This window comes from Sorex araneus, chromosome 3 (genome assembly GCF_027595985.1).
Source record: "Sorex araneus isolate mSorAra2 chromosome 3, mSorAra2.pri, whole genome shotgun sequence".
Lineage (NCBI taxonomy): Eukaryota > Metazoa > Chordata > Mammalia > Eulipotyphla > Soricidae > Sorex > Sorex araneus.
In genome coordinates, this window is record NC_073304.1 from 178,545,165 (window position 1) to 178,561,593 (window position 16,429).

General features: G+C 39.7%; 1 protein-coding gene and 1 non-coding gene across 3 annotated transcripts in view; one reads left to right on the forward strand and one right to left on the reverse strand.

Moving 5' to 3' along the window:
* DYNC2H1 (dynein cytoplasmic 2 heavy chain 1) overlaps window positions 1-16,429 on the reverse strand; it is a 153,837-nt gene that overhangs the window by 106,057 nt on the left and 31,351 nt on the right. For both annotated transcript variants that reach the window (XM_055131929.1, XM_004605157.2), the window contains exons 21-33: window positions 15,870-16,019; window positions 15,142-15,347; window positions 13,487-13,642; window positions 13,286-13,400; window positions 12,260-12,430; window positions 9,933-10,315; window positions 7,639-7,771; window positions 7,424-7,541; window positions 6,084-6,196; window positions 5,080-5,199; window positions 3,072-3,222; window positions 2,061-2,266; window positions 268-450 (exon numbers count right to left, since the gene is read on the reverse strand). In XM_055131929.1, the coding sequence (XP_054987904.1) occupies window positions 268-450; window positions 2,061-2,266; window positions 3,072-3,222; window positions 5,080-5,199; window positions 6,084-6,196; window positions 7,424-7,541; window positions 7,639-7,771; window positions 9,933-10,315; window positions 12,260-12,430; window positions 13,286-13,400; window positions 13,487-13,642; window positions 15,142-15,347; window positions 15,870-16,019 (2,205 nt within the window). The remainder of the gene's footprint in view (window positions 1-267; window positions 451-2,060; window positions 2,267-3,071; window positions 3,223-5,079; window positions 5,200-6,083; window positions 6,197-7,423; window positions 7,542-7,638; window positions 7,772-9,932; window positions 10,316-12,259; window positions 12,431-13,285; window positions 13,401-13,486; window positions 13,643-15,141; window positions 15,348-15,869; window positions 16,020-16,429) is intronic.
* Window positions 10,591-10,697, forward strand: LOC129403807 (U6 spliceosomal RNA). The gene has a single exon (XR_008629468.1). It is a non-coding gene; the product is annotated as a U6 spliceosomal RNA (small nuclear RNA).

A 16,429-nucleotide genomic window follows, 5' to 3' on the forward strand; every position in this document is an offset into this window, starting at 1 on the left:
GGCTCATCAATGCAGTGGGGCACCTGGGCTAGACACACTAGTGCTGTAGAGTTTCATGGGTATGAACTAAGGCATGTCAACTTCAAGAACTCAGGTTCTTAGGTATGCAAGGCAAGCACTCCTGTGCTCTGAGTTATTTCCCTGGTCCCCAAATTGTTAAGTAATTTAGACTGATTTTAAAAGAAAATATTTCATATAAGTAAATTAAAATTAATCAAAATATACAGTTAATACACAATTACATCGTTGGATAATAATGTATTCTACCTCATCACAATTAAACACTAAAACTTGTCTTCCAAGGAGTCCGCCCAAAGCCTTGACTGACTCCGTCTTCCCAGTTCCAGCCGGCCCATAAGGGTTCCCGCCAAGGCCCATCTTCATGGCCTGAGTGAGCGTTAGGTAGCACTTGTCTGTCAATGGAGTATAAACCAGCTTGGGAGCATTGCCCTGTAAAAGGGAAATAAAGAGTCCCAACATTCATGTTCTACTTACATTGACAAATATTTTTATAGTGAAAGATCACAGACAAAAACTTGAAAAGGAAGGGGACAGGGCACATGTCCCAAGCCAGGGTGTCCAAGCATGGATAGGAGTGGCCCTATGACAGTGCAGAGTCCACAAGGCACCTAGCATGGAAGCATGGCCCAGCTCATCCCAGGGGATGCTGATACTACTTAAAAGGTGCAACTTCTCCCCAAAAATCTAATACAGCATGTGAAAATAAAACACACCAACATTATCCCAATGAAAAAAAAAAGCTAAAAAGGCAGTAAGCTATGGTTTTCAACTTTAAAAAAATACAAAAGTGTTTCAGTAAAAGAAGCTTTCTGAACCATAAACTAAAATTAAATCTAGTTATTGCTAAATCATGCATTTTATTTATCCTCAGTGAATATATTGTTACATTTTCCAAATAATCTTTCAATGGTACAGACATACTTGAAGAAAAACAGATTGACCCAGTACCACATATGATCCCCCTGAGTTCCACCAGTAGTGATCCCTGAGCAGAGTCAGGAGTAAGCCCTGAGCACTGCTGGGTATGGTGCAAAAGCAAAAAAACAAAGAAGAAATCTACTAAAATTTGGAAACTATAAGATCCCCATTCCATCTGTGGTTTACAGAGCCATCCCTTAATTTAGGTAGACACATTCAGATCTCAAAATATATTTTCCTTTTGAAAGAATCAGCTGCAACTCCCCTGACAAGTGCTTATTTTAAGACTGTATAATATATTCACATGACTGGGAAAGTGACAGAAAAAGACAGAGAGGATACAGCTGGATTTTTGAGACTTGTTACTGTCTCCAACTACAATATGTTTGATAACTTTCTCCTCAACAAATTGAAAACAAACATATTTTGGCACATTTGCAGTTGCATTATTTTCAGCCTCATAAAAGGAGGCATAACCTAGATAGTTTCTATACAGGTTGCCTATATTCATTTCTCCTAGGATTGAAGATAAAATCCTGTATGAATGAATTTAGTACAAACTTCCATGAAAGGGTGCATTTCAAGGGTAAGGCACCAGCCCTGTATGCAACCACCACGCAGCCAACCCATTAAATCCTCAGCACCACGTATAGTCCCCTGAATCTTATCAGGGGGATTCCTGGGCGTGGCAGGGTGTGTTCTATCCCCCCACCCGCAAAGCTACATTTAAAGGCTTACTTCAGTACTGACATTAGCATTTTGGTCAGCATATTTTTGTCATTTGTTGCTGAGTGCAGGGGCCACAAGATACACCACAGTGCTGCCCAGGCAGCAGTGCTAGGGACAGGGCTGCCTGCAGAGACTGAACCCAGGGGGTCCCACATGCCAAGCTTGTGCTTTCTACTGCTCGAGTCACATCACCAATGCTGGAAAAATGATTTTCAAAATTTTCCCTAGCAAATAAAGCTTCTTGATTATGATAAAAAGGAAAATTCTTAAATACAAAATTCTTAAAAATTACAATTAAAATAAAAAGAGTTCCCTCATCTAAAATCAGATCCCTTATACAAAGTACATAATTCCTCACTGCAAAAATGAAACCTTTGCAGTAAAAATCATACCTGATATTCATAAGTATAATGAAGTTCAGAATCCACCATTTGAACATAACATGTATGGTCACTTTTCATATAGAATCTAACTTGTTTTTTCCAAGCCCAGTCTTCAGTTGTATGAACTTGAACCTGGTTTAACTGTTTTACCACATCAATATTGTGAATAATATCAAGAATTAGTGCTTTAAGTTTAAGCTCCAGAATTCCAGATTCTGTTTATAGATAAAAACAATGATTAAAAGTATTAGCTGTGACAAGTATTTCACTATTATTATACACCAATGATTTATCGATGACCTTAAAAAGCAATTTCATGGGATATTTGAATGGCAGGTTATGTAAATCAAACAAGCCCAAAATTACCAAATTTTTTCCATGTTAGGAGTTTTATGTATGAAATCTAAGGCATCAGAATTCAATGTGAGAGGGATTCCAACCCCTTCCCTCAAGAATAGAATGCCCCAGTCTGTCACTCTAGTGCCCCAGTCTGTCACTCTGCCAGGGAACTGCGACATGGACAATGGCCACTGACTGTGACTTATGACCTCTTTAGAGGACCAGGAGGGCATCACAGTCAGTGAAGTAAATTAAGCCTGAGAAGATAAATACTAAATGATAATACCATCTCCGATATGCCAGGAGGCAGGACAAGAAAACAGGATGTTCGTGACGGCCCTTGAGATTACTAAAACAGATTACTAAGCAGGGGGACATCACAGGGGGAATGATATGTCACACCAGAATAGCGTGTGGACACCGGTGAAGGGTCTTGAGCGTTTTGCTGGTGGTAACTGCATCAAAGCCATAAACGTTAGCACTACTATGAATGGTTACTTAAACTATAGTAACAATAAAATTTTAAAATTACTGATCCTAAGCAAAATATAAAATGGTATGTATCCTGTAATTCTTAACCTCCAAAATATAAAATAGCAAAAAATGCAATAGCTAATTTTAGAATACTAAAAGAACTCTCCAAGAACCTTGAAGGAGGCAAAAAGGGCACATTTTCCATACCAGTGTTGCCGGGATCCTCAGAGCTTGTGTCAATGTTAGTGTAGTGCTCTAACTTATTCACTAGTTGTGTTTCGATCCGATGAAGGCTATGATCTTTGATGGCATTTTCTACATCTTCAGTGAACTTAATCTGTTCCGCCAAGCACAATATCTGTTAAAGAGAAAAATCATTTCCAGAGAGCAAATTTACTGAGAAATATTTTACAAATGTTCCCCCAGACTCCCAAGTGTCCGCTGAAGCTCTATTCTTGGACAGCTCATGTGCGGAACCGTCAGTCACGGGAAAGCAGCACGTGTAGCATCTGCCTCCCACAGGATGATGTCCCCGAGCAGCTCCCCTGTGGGCTGGAAACCACATTCACTGTAACCTCTTTCCCTCAACTGACTCTCCTTAGGAACTGCTTCTTTTCCACCACTGGGACACAACAATGTCAAGGTGCAATGCATTCTCTTTTTAAAAGCACACCAAAATCATCTTATAGCACAATATCTATTGAAGAGAAAAAATTATTTCTCCCCTGGCAGAACACACACACACAGATTTTGCATGTTCAAGGTTCTGAGGGCCCCAAGTACCACATCTCCCACCTCATACCCAGAACTATCACATTTGTTACCCCAACAATTAAACAAAAATAAAGTTGTTTGTTTGTTTGGGGGCCATACCCAGCTGTGCTCAGAACTTACTCCTGACTCTGCTTCTGTGCTTAGGGATCACGCCTGGAGGGCTCAGGGGACGTATAGGGTTCTGGGGATCAAATCCAGTTTGGCACATGTAAAGCAAGAGCCCTACCCACTGTACTATTGCTCTGGCCCAAAGAAGTGTTTTTTTGATTGTTTGTTTTTTAATGATTTTTCACTACACAGCTTAAGTCTAAGTTTTCAAAATTTTAGTTTTTATTTCAAATTAAAATCTTAATCTTACAATCTATTAACATAAACCAGGATTAGATCAAGACAGGCATCTATGGAGCCAGAGAGATAATACAGCAGATAAACTGCTTGCCTTACACACAGCCAACCCCATTCAATTCCCAGCACCACATATGTTCCCCTGAGCATAGCCAGGAATGATCCCTAACCACATAACCAGAAGTAAACCCTGAGCACATCTGGGTGTGGCCCACGCTCCCCCCCTCCAAAAAAAAAGGGCAGGTATCTATATATTTATTTTTTAAAAAAACATTCACACTCCTCAGGAGGCTTTCAAGAATAGTACCAGCAAAATACAACTCATGATAAATTTTATGCTTAAACACTACTTCTTGAAAAAGTATTGAAATAGTTTGATACAGGTCTTTAATGAACAAGGATTGTCAATATCTTCCTTTAAAGCAGGTGTGATCCAGCAAATTATAAAAGCACTAAATCTATGGACAATGACTCCTAAAGATGTTGTTTCTACTACTGTACATCTTTCAGCACCCAATAAGTCATCAAATGCCTCCATCAGACCTTTCCATTTGTTTTATCTTGATGTACATTTTAAAACTTATCAAAGCGAACTAAGCTACAATCTTACTCTAAATCTCAGCTTTTCTGACAAATCCCCAGCCTGGTGTTGTACTTCAAAGCTACACAAACATTCAACCAGCCCTTCATCTTCAGAGACCCCAAGAAGAAGTGGGGAGCAGTGTTTAGGGACACAGCAGTAGTGGATCTCTATTGACAGACTCATCATCGGGAGTCAGAAAGTACCTATCCAGTTCTCCACTTTTCTGGCCCATCCACTGTTCACCTGGCTTCCTTCTATCTCAGCACACTACCTGCTTAAAAGCATCTGAATTACAGGAAGCTAATAGCGCTAGCTAGAAGAAATCCACTATTGTGCGATTCATGTCCCACATTTTACAACTGAGGGAACTGAGATCCAGAAGTTAAGAAATGTGCATGTTAACTGTTAGATAAGTGAAAACAGATATGCTAGTGGTGTGAGCCTCTAGTCTCTGGCTTATAGATCTTCCTGTGACACCATACCTAACCACAAGACAGATGTAAGCCCCCATACCTGGGAAGGGAACAAAGATGGGTCGATGGCACCTTGAGAACTTCGCCCACTTGTAACACATTCTGTCAACAATTGTTTCAAAGTTTCCTTCATTTCCAAGGCTAAATCATTTAACCAAGTCTGAAAGTAAAATTGGAAAATTATATTCAAGAGTCATAAAGCAAATCTGAAAGACAGGCTGTGGTCCAGTGGCAGTCTGGCAGGGGCAACCCTTGCAGGCCTGAGATGCCAGCTCCATTCCCAGCACTGCCCCAAGTGCCTAGCAGTGTCCTGGTGGTGCAGCTGTTGTGCAATCCCAGCATGCACCACAACCAAGTGTATGCCTTGTGTATACCGTGAGTGAGCCCCAGCACCCACGACCAAGTGTATAAAGGCTGCAACGAAGGAAGAAAATTATTTCCCCACCTTTGGGGACATGGTAAAATGTCAAAATGCGTTTAAATTTTTGTGAGACATTACCAACACTATTTCTTTTTTTTTTTTTGGGGGGGGGTTTGGGTCACACCCGGCGATGCACAGGGGTTACTCCTGGATCATGCACTCAGGAATTACTCCTGGCAGTGCACGAGGGACCATACGGGATGCTGGGATTCGAACCTGGGTCGGCTGCGTGCAAGGCAAATGCCCTACCTGCTGTGCTATTGCTCCAGCCCGACCAACACTATTTCTATGTGAACCAACAAGATAGTTAAAAATCAGTCTGTTCATTTAATCAGAGGACAAATTAAATCTAATGCTTACAATAATAAAGCTGAGTCAGCGTGATGAGCTAAGTCCCCAAGGACATGATATCCTGAAACCCTGAAGATGAATGCTGCTATCAGAGCGGGAGACCGCCCCTTCAAAAATCACTCATTTTGGTTTTGGACACATTATACATCTTTCACTTACCTGACTATAGCTAAAATAATAAAAGTTAATTAAAATTTAAATAATGATTATTAATAAAAGAGATATGCATATTTATATTTTTTTAAATTGTGATTGAAGGCCTTACTACTTACCTCTACATTATTTGATAGAAGAACTTTTTTTTTTAAAGGTACGACCTCTCCCTCTAAAGATTTCATAGCAGTGATATGTTTTGATTCCTCATCAAAGCACACACTGTTAATACCTATAATACAAAAGCCAACTTGAAATTTAATGAGAAAGGATTAAAGACTATTATAAATGATATGTTCACTCATGAAATAGTGTGATAAATTATATTAATCCCATTACATAATAAAACATAATAGCTTTTCATAATATCCAGAAACTGGAAATAATCCAAGTAATCCAAACTGGAAATAATCCAATAATCAGATAAATGATGAATATATAAGATACCCAAACAATGGAATCTTACTTAGCAATTAAAAGTAATAAAATACTGGGGCTGGAGCGATAGCACAGCGGGTAGGGCGTTTGCCTTGCACGCGGCCAACCCGGGTTCGAATCCCAGCATCCCATATGGTCCCCTGAGCACCGCCAGGGGTAATTCCTGAGTGCAGAGCCAGGAGTAACCCCTGTGCATCGCCAGGTGTGACCCAAAAAGCAAAAAAAAAAAAAAAAAGTAATAAAATACTATCGTATGTTCAATTTTCAATCAACAAAAGTGCTTCAGAACAGTGCTACATACAAGTATGTGGACATTATACCATCCGCATGTAATATCACCTATTCCCATCGCTGCATTGTGCCCACATAGACTGTCACTGTCACTGTCATCCCATTGCTCATCGATTTGCTCGAGCAGGCACCAGTAACGTCTCCATTGTGAGACTTGTTACTGTTTTTGGCATATCAAATACGCCACGGGTAGCTTGCCAGGCCCACATAGACATGACTCCATATTTCCCACTCCCACCCCAGGACTCTGCTGACCATCTGCACTCAGATGTCAGTAATGAAGGGGCACATGCGGCTTCTCTACACAGCATGTTCTTTAACCAGTTGTCTTCACACCTGCTACCAACACCTTCCCTCAGGCTGGCCTCTGGACTGACTGACTGTGATAACGCAGGTGGGAGACAGTGGTTTCCACCTTTCTTCATCTGCAGGCTGGTGCCAGCCCTGGGCTGCTCCAAGCCTCACGTTTTTTCTTCTAGCCACGACCTCGACATCCTCCAGAACTTGCCTTCCAGTTCTCCTTCTTTGTGTTGCCACAACTTGAGCCGAACACTTCCAAAGGGGCAGCCATACTACATGGCTATAAGATTTTTCAACTTACTAGCTTATCTATCAAGCTGAGATGGTATACTCTGGCCATGTGACCTGGATTTTATTCAACAATATATCTGGGCACAGAGCTTTTAGCCAGGCACTGAAGTTCAATAAAGAGCTGTTAAATCCAATTTACCAGCAAACAGTTTCTTAAGGTGAGACTGAATCACTGATGGGTTGGTGGACTGGCCCAGAATTTCTAGCAGGTCATCATCACCAATGAAATAAAATCTTGGGAATGCTGAGCGCTTTTCCTAAAAGTAAAATTAAAAATAAACAGCTCATCTTTTCAAGTCATTTAAACAACAATTACTTTACAAGTTATTAGACAAGAATATTTTGAAAACATGCCTCCAAAAATTCATTTAACGATTTCTGACATCTTTGAAGCTGATCAAGGATGGTGAGTAGAGAATTTCTGATTCCTGGCTGAGTAGTTAACGTTGTAACTCGACTGTCTTTTTTAATGTCAGCCATTATCGATCTACAAAAGAAAAAAAAGTATTTCCATATCTATTATAACAACATTTTGGCTGAAAAAAAGGCTTTGCCTACTTAATCTGGTAACACTACTATGACCATAATATATTTTGTTTCTAAAGCTGCTAAAATTCAACATCCCATGATCATTTTTGCAGAAGCCTCCCAAGCAATGCTCGGGGCCTTGGGGCCACTCCCGGCAATGCCCGGCTTGGACTTGATGGTGCTCAAATCCAAAATTGTGAGGGCCCAGCTCAGCAGGACTGGGGCCTAGCAGGCCTGTTTCCAGGAGTGCTTGGGCCCGTCAGGAGGAGGCATGCAGTGCTGGGGATCAAACTTAAGGCTTTGCACATGCAGGCCATCAACTCTAGGCCTATTCCATGCCCCCCCAGCCCCACAATGCACAACACTCACACACTGACCACGTAACCTCCCATATTCCATTCCATTCATTCATTCATTAAAACAAACATTAAGCCCTATGCCTTACTAAGACAAAGGTCCAGTGACACAGAAAAACAGTCCAAGTGTTTAAATATGTGATCAATGTTCCAAAGGAAAAGTACTAAGTATTGTTAAAAATAGCACATAGGGGGGCTGGAGTGATAGCACAGCGGGTAGGGCATTTGCCTTGCACGCGGCCGACCCGGGTTCGAATCCCAGCATCCCATATGGTCCCCTGAGCACTGCCAGGGCTAATTCCTGAGTGCATGAGCCAGGAATGACCCCTGTGCATTGCCGAGTGTGACCCAAAAAGAAAAAAAAATAGCACATAGGGAATGACCAAACCTACAACATTTTTAAGGAAGTAATTTAAGCTGAGATCTGAATGATCAACTTAATTTATCAGCAATCCTGAGAAGGAACTGGTTGTAGAAACTGCAGTCACATAAAAAAGAAAGGCCAGAGAAACAGACCAGGAGGAAACAGTTGCCCAGAGCCTCAGAGAACAGTCCGCAGCTTTACTTCAAAGGAGAAAGGAAAGAAAGTGTGAAACATCACCTTTTCAATATTACTCTGGCTGGTATATGAAAAATTTATTGTAGAAGATTAATAAATCCAAAGATTAGGAGGAACAAGTGAATGGAGAATACTTTAAATAAAACTCAAAGCAGATACAGGGAGCAGGGAGCTGCACAAAGGGCTGAGCACATGCTCTGCATACAGGATACCCAGGTCAAGCCCCAGCAGCACACTGTCCCGTGAATACCCCTGGAGAGTGACCCCTGAGCACCACACCAGGAGCTGCCCTCGAGTACTGCCAGGTGTGGCTCCAAAACCAAAAGCAATCCAAACAAAAACAGACACTTAGAATACATTCACTGGGTATGAAACAATAACTTTTGGCAATTGAGTGGTTTTAAAAATAGAAGGAGATGTCAAAATTAACCATGAATTTTCCTGGGAGCAGAGGCCATACCCTGTGAGAGACTGGGTGAGACTCAGGGCTATACTCAGGAATTGGTTTTGTCATGTGGACTAAGGATGCTCAAAGTCCCTGGAGTACAGGTGGAATATTTAGCTTCAGTGCAGAAGCTAAAATCAAGCAGAAGAGGACTGATGCAGAGTAAGACTGAAATCTCCCACGGACAGACAACTGGGCATGAGACAAGGATCAAATGCTAAAACCTGGCAGCCAGGCATTCTAAAACGTAAAACATCAATTATTTTAAGAGGGTGAGGACTAAGAAGTAGAATAGAATTGAAGAGTAAAGGGACAGGCAAAAAAGTGAGAAGGAAGTATCCCAAAAGGCAAGGGGAGCTCGCAGGGAGAGACATGCAGGCATGCAGGGCCCTGAGTTCAGGTCGGGCAGCACAAAAAAGGAAAGAAGGAAGAAGAAATGTTCAATCCCAGTTAGACGATTGAGAAATACAGCAAAACAGGAAAAAGAAGCCCATCAAATTTACAAGAGGGTAATTAGCAACTTTATGAAATGTTAAGTGTCACGTCACACCACACACACATACACACACATGCACGAGCAGAAATAACAGGTATCAGAACAATATGGCACAAGGCCATGGCTGAATGGGAGAAATAGCCTTTGAGAAGGATAGCGTAGTAGAGAATACACAGACCACACTGAGAATATAGGAAAGGAAATGAACTTGCGTTAGGCATCCCCTACTCTAAAACTAAAACTGTCTCATGTATTTGTACCAACCTAAAATCTTCATCAACTTTGTTGAAGCGAGTCTGTTCTTTTGGCAATGCTCCACGGCCAAAAATGGGTTCCAAATATACCCATTTTCTCTGAATATGGTTTAAATTCTGTAGGTATTCATCCAACTCTGCCAGTTTTCTTTCCCAAATTGACACTTTGTCTTCGAATCCTTTATAATAGGGCGAGTCCTTGAGGGCCTGAAGGAGGCACCTGTGGTCTCCGACCTGACTGACCACATCCTTCCAGTCTTTGATCAGCTTCAGGGATCGTCCTTGGCTGTCTTCGTGACCAACTAGTGTGAAGACGGCACCGACTCCCCACAGATCGAGCTCACGCAAAGCTTCTCTGATTGTCACTTCACCTTGTGCTCGACTGTTTAAATCCTATTTAACAGAGAAACCTACTTTTTAATTTCAACACAAATTATAGAATCTAATAAGTTATAAGAAGTCTAAGATATATATTTTTTCATACCTTTGCCTTAAAAACAAAAAATATAAGTGAATATATTTTTACATGAAATAAAAGAGAATTGTTCATTTATCAAGGGATGCCAGACAGGAAGAATTCAGGTTCCCACAACTAAAGTATACATGCAGAATTGTACCTTGCATGTTTTTACTTATAAAAATGAAATCAAAACCATATATCATCATATGTGCTCGCTTCAGCATCACATATACTAAAATTGGAACGATACAGAGAAGATTAGCATGGCCCCTGCACAAGGATGACATGCAAATTCGTGAAGCGTTCCATATTTTTTCTCCAAACAATAATAGTGAGTTTTGTTGAAATATTGAATGCAATCAAAGTGAAAGTAAAGTGAAATTTATTAGTTACACAGGCGGGGGGGCTAAGGTTGGGGGCTAGGGGTGTGGAGGGGCCAGGGGTGTGGGGATGTGGGGTGGAGCTATACTGTGATTCTTGGTGGTGGAATATGTGCACTGGTGAAGGGATGGGTGTTTGAGCATTGTATAACTGAGACTTAAACCTGAAAACTTTGTAACTTTCCACATGGTGACTCAATAAAAAAATTTTTTAAAAAACCTATATATCACCATATAGCACAAAACTTGTCTGGCTTAAATGTTTTGCAGGACACACTAGTTTACCTCTGAGATCTGTACTCTAGTTTACCTCTGAGATCTCAGACATAGAAAGGGATGGACAATTCTCTACAACTATTTCCTACAGCACTTGTGTGTTCTAACCTCATGAATATCCAAATGTGCACCACAGTTTATTAACAAACATAGTAACCAACATAAAGATACACTTGTTTAACTGAAGTAAATACAGAACAATTGAGCATCAAAGAGAGCTTTTGTTTCATGTTAAATAGGCAGAGCACAATATTGAAAGTTTACCAGTTGGGTCATTTGCCTTGCCCACAGCTGACCCGGGTTCGATCCCTGGGCATCCCATATGGTCCCCAAGCAAGGACAAAAGTAATTCCTGAGTGCAAAGCCAGGAGTAACCCCTGCACATTGCCAGATCTGACCCAAATAAATAAAATTAATGAATTTTTAAAAAACAAAAGAAAATTGCCACTTATGACAGAATTGTGGGAAGTTTTGAGGCCAGAGTGACAGAGTGAGGAGGGCATTTGTCCAGCACACAGTCAACCCAGCATTGATCCCTGGATGCCAATATGGTTCCTGAGCCCACCAGGTGTGATCCCTGACCACAGACCAGGAGGAAACCTGGAGCACTGCTAGGTGTGGCTCCAAAACAAAAACAAAAAGAATTATGGGAAGTTCTATGTTTACCTGAGACCTTTATAAAACTTGATTAGCAAACTGGGTCTTGGTTTAGCTTTCTCTATTTTTGTAGCTTCGATTTGTAATATACCTATGATTTTAAAAGTATGTTAAATTTGTTTTTATGTGTTTGTTTACTTCACATTAAATCTGACTCCCTTACTTTTTATTTTTTCCAGTTTTTCGAGGGTTTTGTTTTTAATTGAGGGGTCCTCCTTAAGCAGTCTGGGATCCCTTCAGCACACCTGGCCAACTGAGCTGAGCCATTCAGTGCCAGGGCCCACTACACAGAGATCCTTGGGGCCACGGGGTACCCCTGCAATGCCCGGGGGTCTCCAGCACTATTATCCCTGGAGGTGATGAGCAGGGGAGGGAGCAACTGTTAGAACACAGGTCTTGCCACATGGTCCCTGACCCTTGACTTACCTCCCCAGCTCCAGAACAGACTTATAAAATTGTAAATGCATCCCCTTAAAAAGAAAGCAAGGTTCATGTGTATTTTTTTTTCCCCACATGTATTCTTAATGAAATAATGAAACAGTGTCAGGTTGACAAGAGTCTTACTTTCAGGTCTGAAGCTCTGGCGACAATCGTATCAGATACTCTGAGCAGATCCACAAACAGTAACTTCTCTAAACTAGTCCCTCTAGGAAGGCCAAGGATGCGAAAAAGGTCGAGCCAGTGATCTGGAGACAGATGTTCCCCTTTCACATATTTCAAGACAGGAATTACAACCTGTTACAAAGAAGAGAAAGGTGCATGCATATACATATGTAGAAAATGCAAGTCATTTACTTTTATAAATAATAACTATAACTGCTAGCAGAGGATGGTTTCAATCCATCGACTTCTGGGTTATGGGCCCAGCACACTTCCGCTTCACCACTCTGCTCCTGGAGCAATAGCACAGCAGGTAGGGCATCTGCCTTGCATGCAACCGACCCGGGTTCAATTCCTCAGTCCCTCTTGGAGAGCCCAGCAAGCTACCGAGAGTATCTTTCCCGCAAGGCAGATTGTGGCAAGCTACCAGTGGCACATTTGATACGCCAAAAACAGTAAAAACAAGTCTCACAATGGAGACGTTACTGGTGCCCACCTGAGCAAATCGATGAACAACGGGATGACAGTGCTACAGTGCAACTATATCTGACAGTTTACTCCATTATCTGATTTAACAATCCCAAAGTGACATTCTTGAGAATTGCATAAAACATTTTACTAAACTTTGCTATGGATACTTTATATATTTTATATATATATTTATATATATTTAATATATTTTATAATAAGACCAAGATATTCCTACTTCTATATACTTTTATATTATGACCTACATCCCAAATAGGCTAAATAACCCATATACCAAATTACGTTAGGATGTATAGGCATTCTGATTTATAAATTTTATCATGAATTTTTGTCCTCAAAACTAATTTTAAATTGGTAGCAGAAACATCAAAAATTTCTATGAAATATACTACAGTTCTTATATCTTCATATAAAATTATATACACAAACTAAAGTTTAACAACTATGTAATAAAATAAATGCTCTGATCACTTTGAAAATAGAATAGTGAAACTTTCTTACTTTATATTTGTCAACTTCTGATTGTAATTTTACTGTCATTACAGAATGTTCTTCAACCTTCCTTAAGCTATCATGCCAATTCATTAGAAATTCCTCAAACAAATATGTCTTGGTTCTGTAAGATACCAGAAAGATATCTTAAAATTCACATCCCAAAAGACACTACTAAACTATAAAGAGCTGAATATTGATGGGTCGAACCGGAAAGTAATCCAGTCTTCATTGGCAATTTCCTGCAATCCCTGCTGGAATTCTTCATAAAGGGCCCACACCTGCGCTCGGCTCTCAATGTCTTTGGAGATGCTGTATGCCAAAGAGAAGTTTGGCTCCTCTAATCCAAAATGATGGCAATCATCACTATAGAAGCAAACAGTGAAATATCACCCACTTAGTAAAGAAGAAAAACTGTTAAATATCAGTGTTACTTAAATGTATTATTTCTATATGTATCTGCTAATGGAGGTTGACAATGAGGGACTAGGCCTACTTTAACAGCTCAGAAGTGAATTAACTCCTAAACTCATTATAACGCCAGGGAGACGAAAGGGCCAGGTGTGTGTTTTGCATGCAAGAGGTCTGTGTTCAGTCCCTGGCACCACACGATTCCAGAACACTGCCTGAGTGACCCCAAATAACAGAGCCAGAATCAGCCCCACAGCAAATCGAACCCAAATAAAAACCCTCACACGTAATACAAAAAAAATATTCAGCATCATAGAAATTGGAAGGCTAATATAAAAAGAGCTTATTCTGTTGAAAGGGTTAATTTGAGGGCTAAAGAGCTAGTCCAGGGGTTAAGGCACTTGCCTTGCATGCAGACAATTCTAATTTAGCACCACCTACAGGTTTGGCCCAAGCCACACTGCCCCACCCAGAAAATAGTATTTCTAGAATATAAAATATTCTTCATATAATTTGCATAAGGGCATTTAGAAGTGTGGTACTAAAACCACCACTCATATATCACAGTAACTTTATGGACATTATTTTATAACAGAACAAACATAAAACAATGCTCAGGGGGCAGAGACATAGAACAGAGGGCAGGTACTTGCTTTGCATGTGGCCAACCTGGGTTTGATCCCCAGCACCCCATATGGTCCCCGAGCCCTGCCAGGAGTGATCAAGTGCAGAGCCAGGAGTAAGCTCTAAACACAGCTGGGTATGGCCCCAAAACAAAAACAAAAATGTTCAAATTTAATAACTTACAAAGAATTTTTTTCCTTTAACATCTTTATTATTTTGATTTATTTTTCCCCCCCAGAGACTCTGTAAGTCACTTTTCATTAACTCATATATTGATTCTTTTGATTTGGGGGCAAGAGGGCTCCAGAGCAAGGCTCATGGAATCTGGGGCCACTCATGATGGTTTGTGGCCATCTGGGCTGGCAGGTTTGCTGACTGGGCCGTGATGAGATGCTGCTCAGGTCCATGGTGCTGGGGGGCCACAATGACAAGCCCAGAGATGCTCAGAGGCCTTTAATGCTATGCCCAGTGATGCCAAGGGAACCATGAGGTGTCAGGGATTGAGCTCGTGGCCTTGTGTTTCAGCCCTCTGGACTAATTTACTGACTACGTATTCTTTAAAACACAATGAGATTACAGAAAAGAAATACCTTACTCCCTAATTTAATTTTCAAATAAATTTGACTTTCTATCCTATTTGCTTTTCTCATAATATCTTTGTATAATATAATTATATTTACTAAGGAAGTGACAGGATGAAACCTTATTATTTGTATTTAAAAAATTAAACTATCTGGAAAGACATTACAATAACAAAGACTTACTAGCTTAAACATAATATATAACATTTTCTAGAAATAAGAATTATTAATTTTAAAGAAAAATCATACACCAGCTTTTTCCTAATGACTTCAAGATCATCAAATTCAATTTTTTTCTCTTTTATAAGCTTTGCACTTTTATCAAGAGTATCTTGTTGGCCAGTTTCAATAATATCATCGCCAGGCTTTAGTTGGTCCCAACGAGCTTTAAATTTTTCCAATTCTTGAAAATACATCTGAAGACGTGATTTCACGTTTCCTTTCATTACTTCAATCTACAAGCAATATAAGTGACATTTAATTCAGAATAAGACATCATCTCATTCTCACATTTTCTAACCTAAAATTTTCCCAATCAAAGATAAAAATATTAATGCCAATTATCTCAAAAGATTGTTTTAATTATTTATTCCATGTAAAACAAAATATTCAAAAGCATGATATTAGATCAGAAATTGTAAGATACAATCCATAAGCATTAAAAAAAATCATTCACATGATTAATAGCATCCACAACTATAAAAAAGTTAATGGTAAGTTGTTCAAAAACTGCCAGTTGCCCTTAGTACATAGCTGTTTAACAAGAGTGCATTTCTAAGGCCCATACAGCCACAGGACATAAATTATGTGAAACAATCATCCTTTAAACAAAGACTTAAAGCATACAAGTACTGATGAGTTTAATCAGCAAAATGAAATTCTGATAAACCTCAGTTATAATGAAATAAAGCAGAAGCCTTAACTTAGAATTAATTTTTATAATTTCCATTTTAATAAAATGACTAAAAGATTCTTACCTGATCTTTAATCATTAGCTGGTGACTTTCCATCATCAATTCAAATTTATCCCACTTAGCTTTCAGATTACTAATTGTTTCTAAACCTCCACCCGCCACAGTTCGTAAAAGTCTGTTTTTATCTTCAGCTTCTTGAAATAGGGGCAAAATCTAAAGGTTTAAAAATAGGTGGAAAATAGTTTATCAATTTTTTAAAGAATCTATTCTAATTTTGTTTTATGATATGCTTTTTTAAATGAAGATTTATGTTTTTAAATAATTTAAGCTCTTGGATATAAAGTTAATGGTGCTATTATTAGACACAAACTTAAGGGAACTTTGTGAAATTTAATTTCAGTATCTCTGAAATTAAAAGAGCTAAGCATAAGGAGACTAAATAAAGCTAAAAATCCATAAAGACGAGGCTACAGGTGCACAAAGTTCTTACTATAAAGATCCTACTCATAAGCATATACTTCAGTCGTTTCTGAAGGAACCAAGAGTCAAGTGAGTACCTAAGAGCATAAATCAAACACACTATCCCACATAACAGAGAGGGAAAAATCATGGGGAAAGGGTAC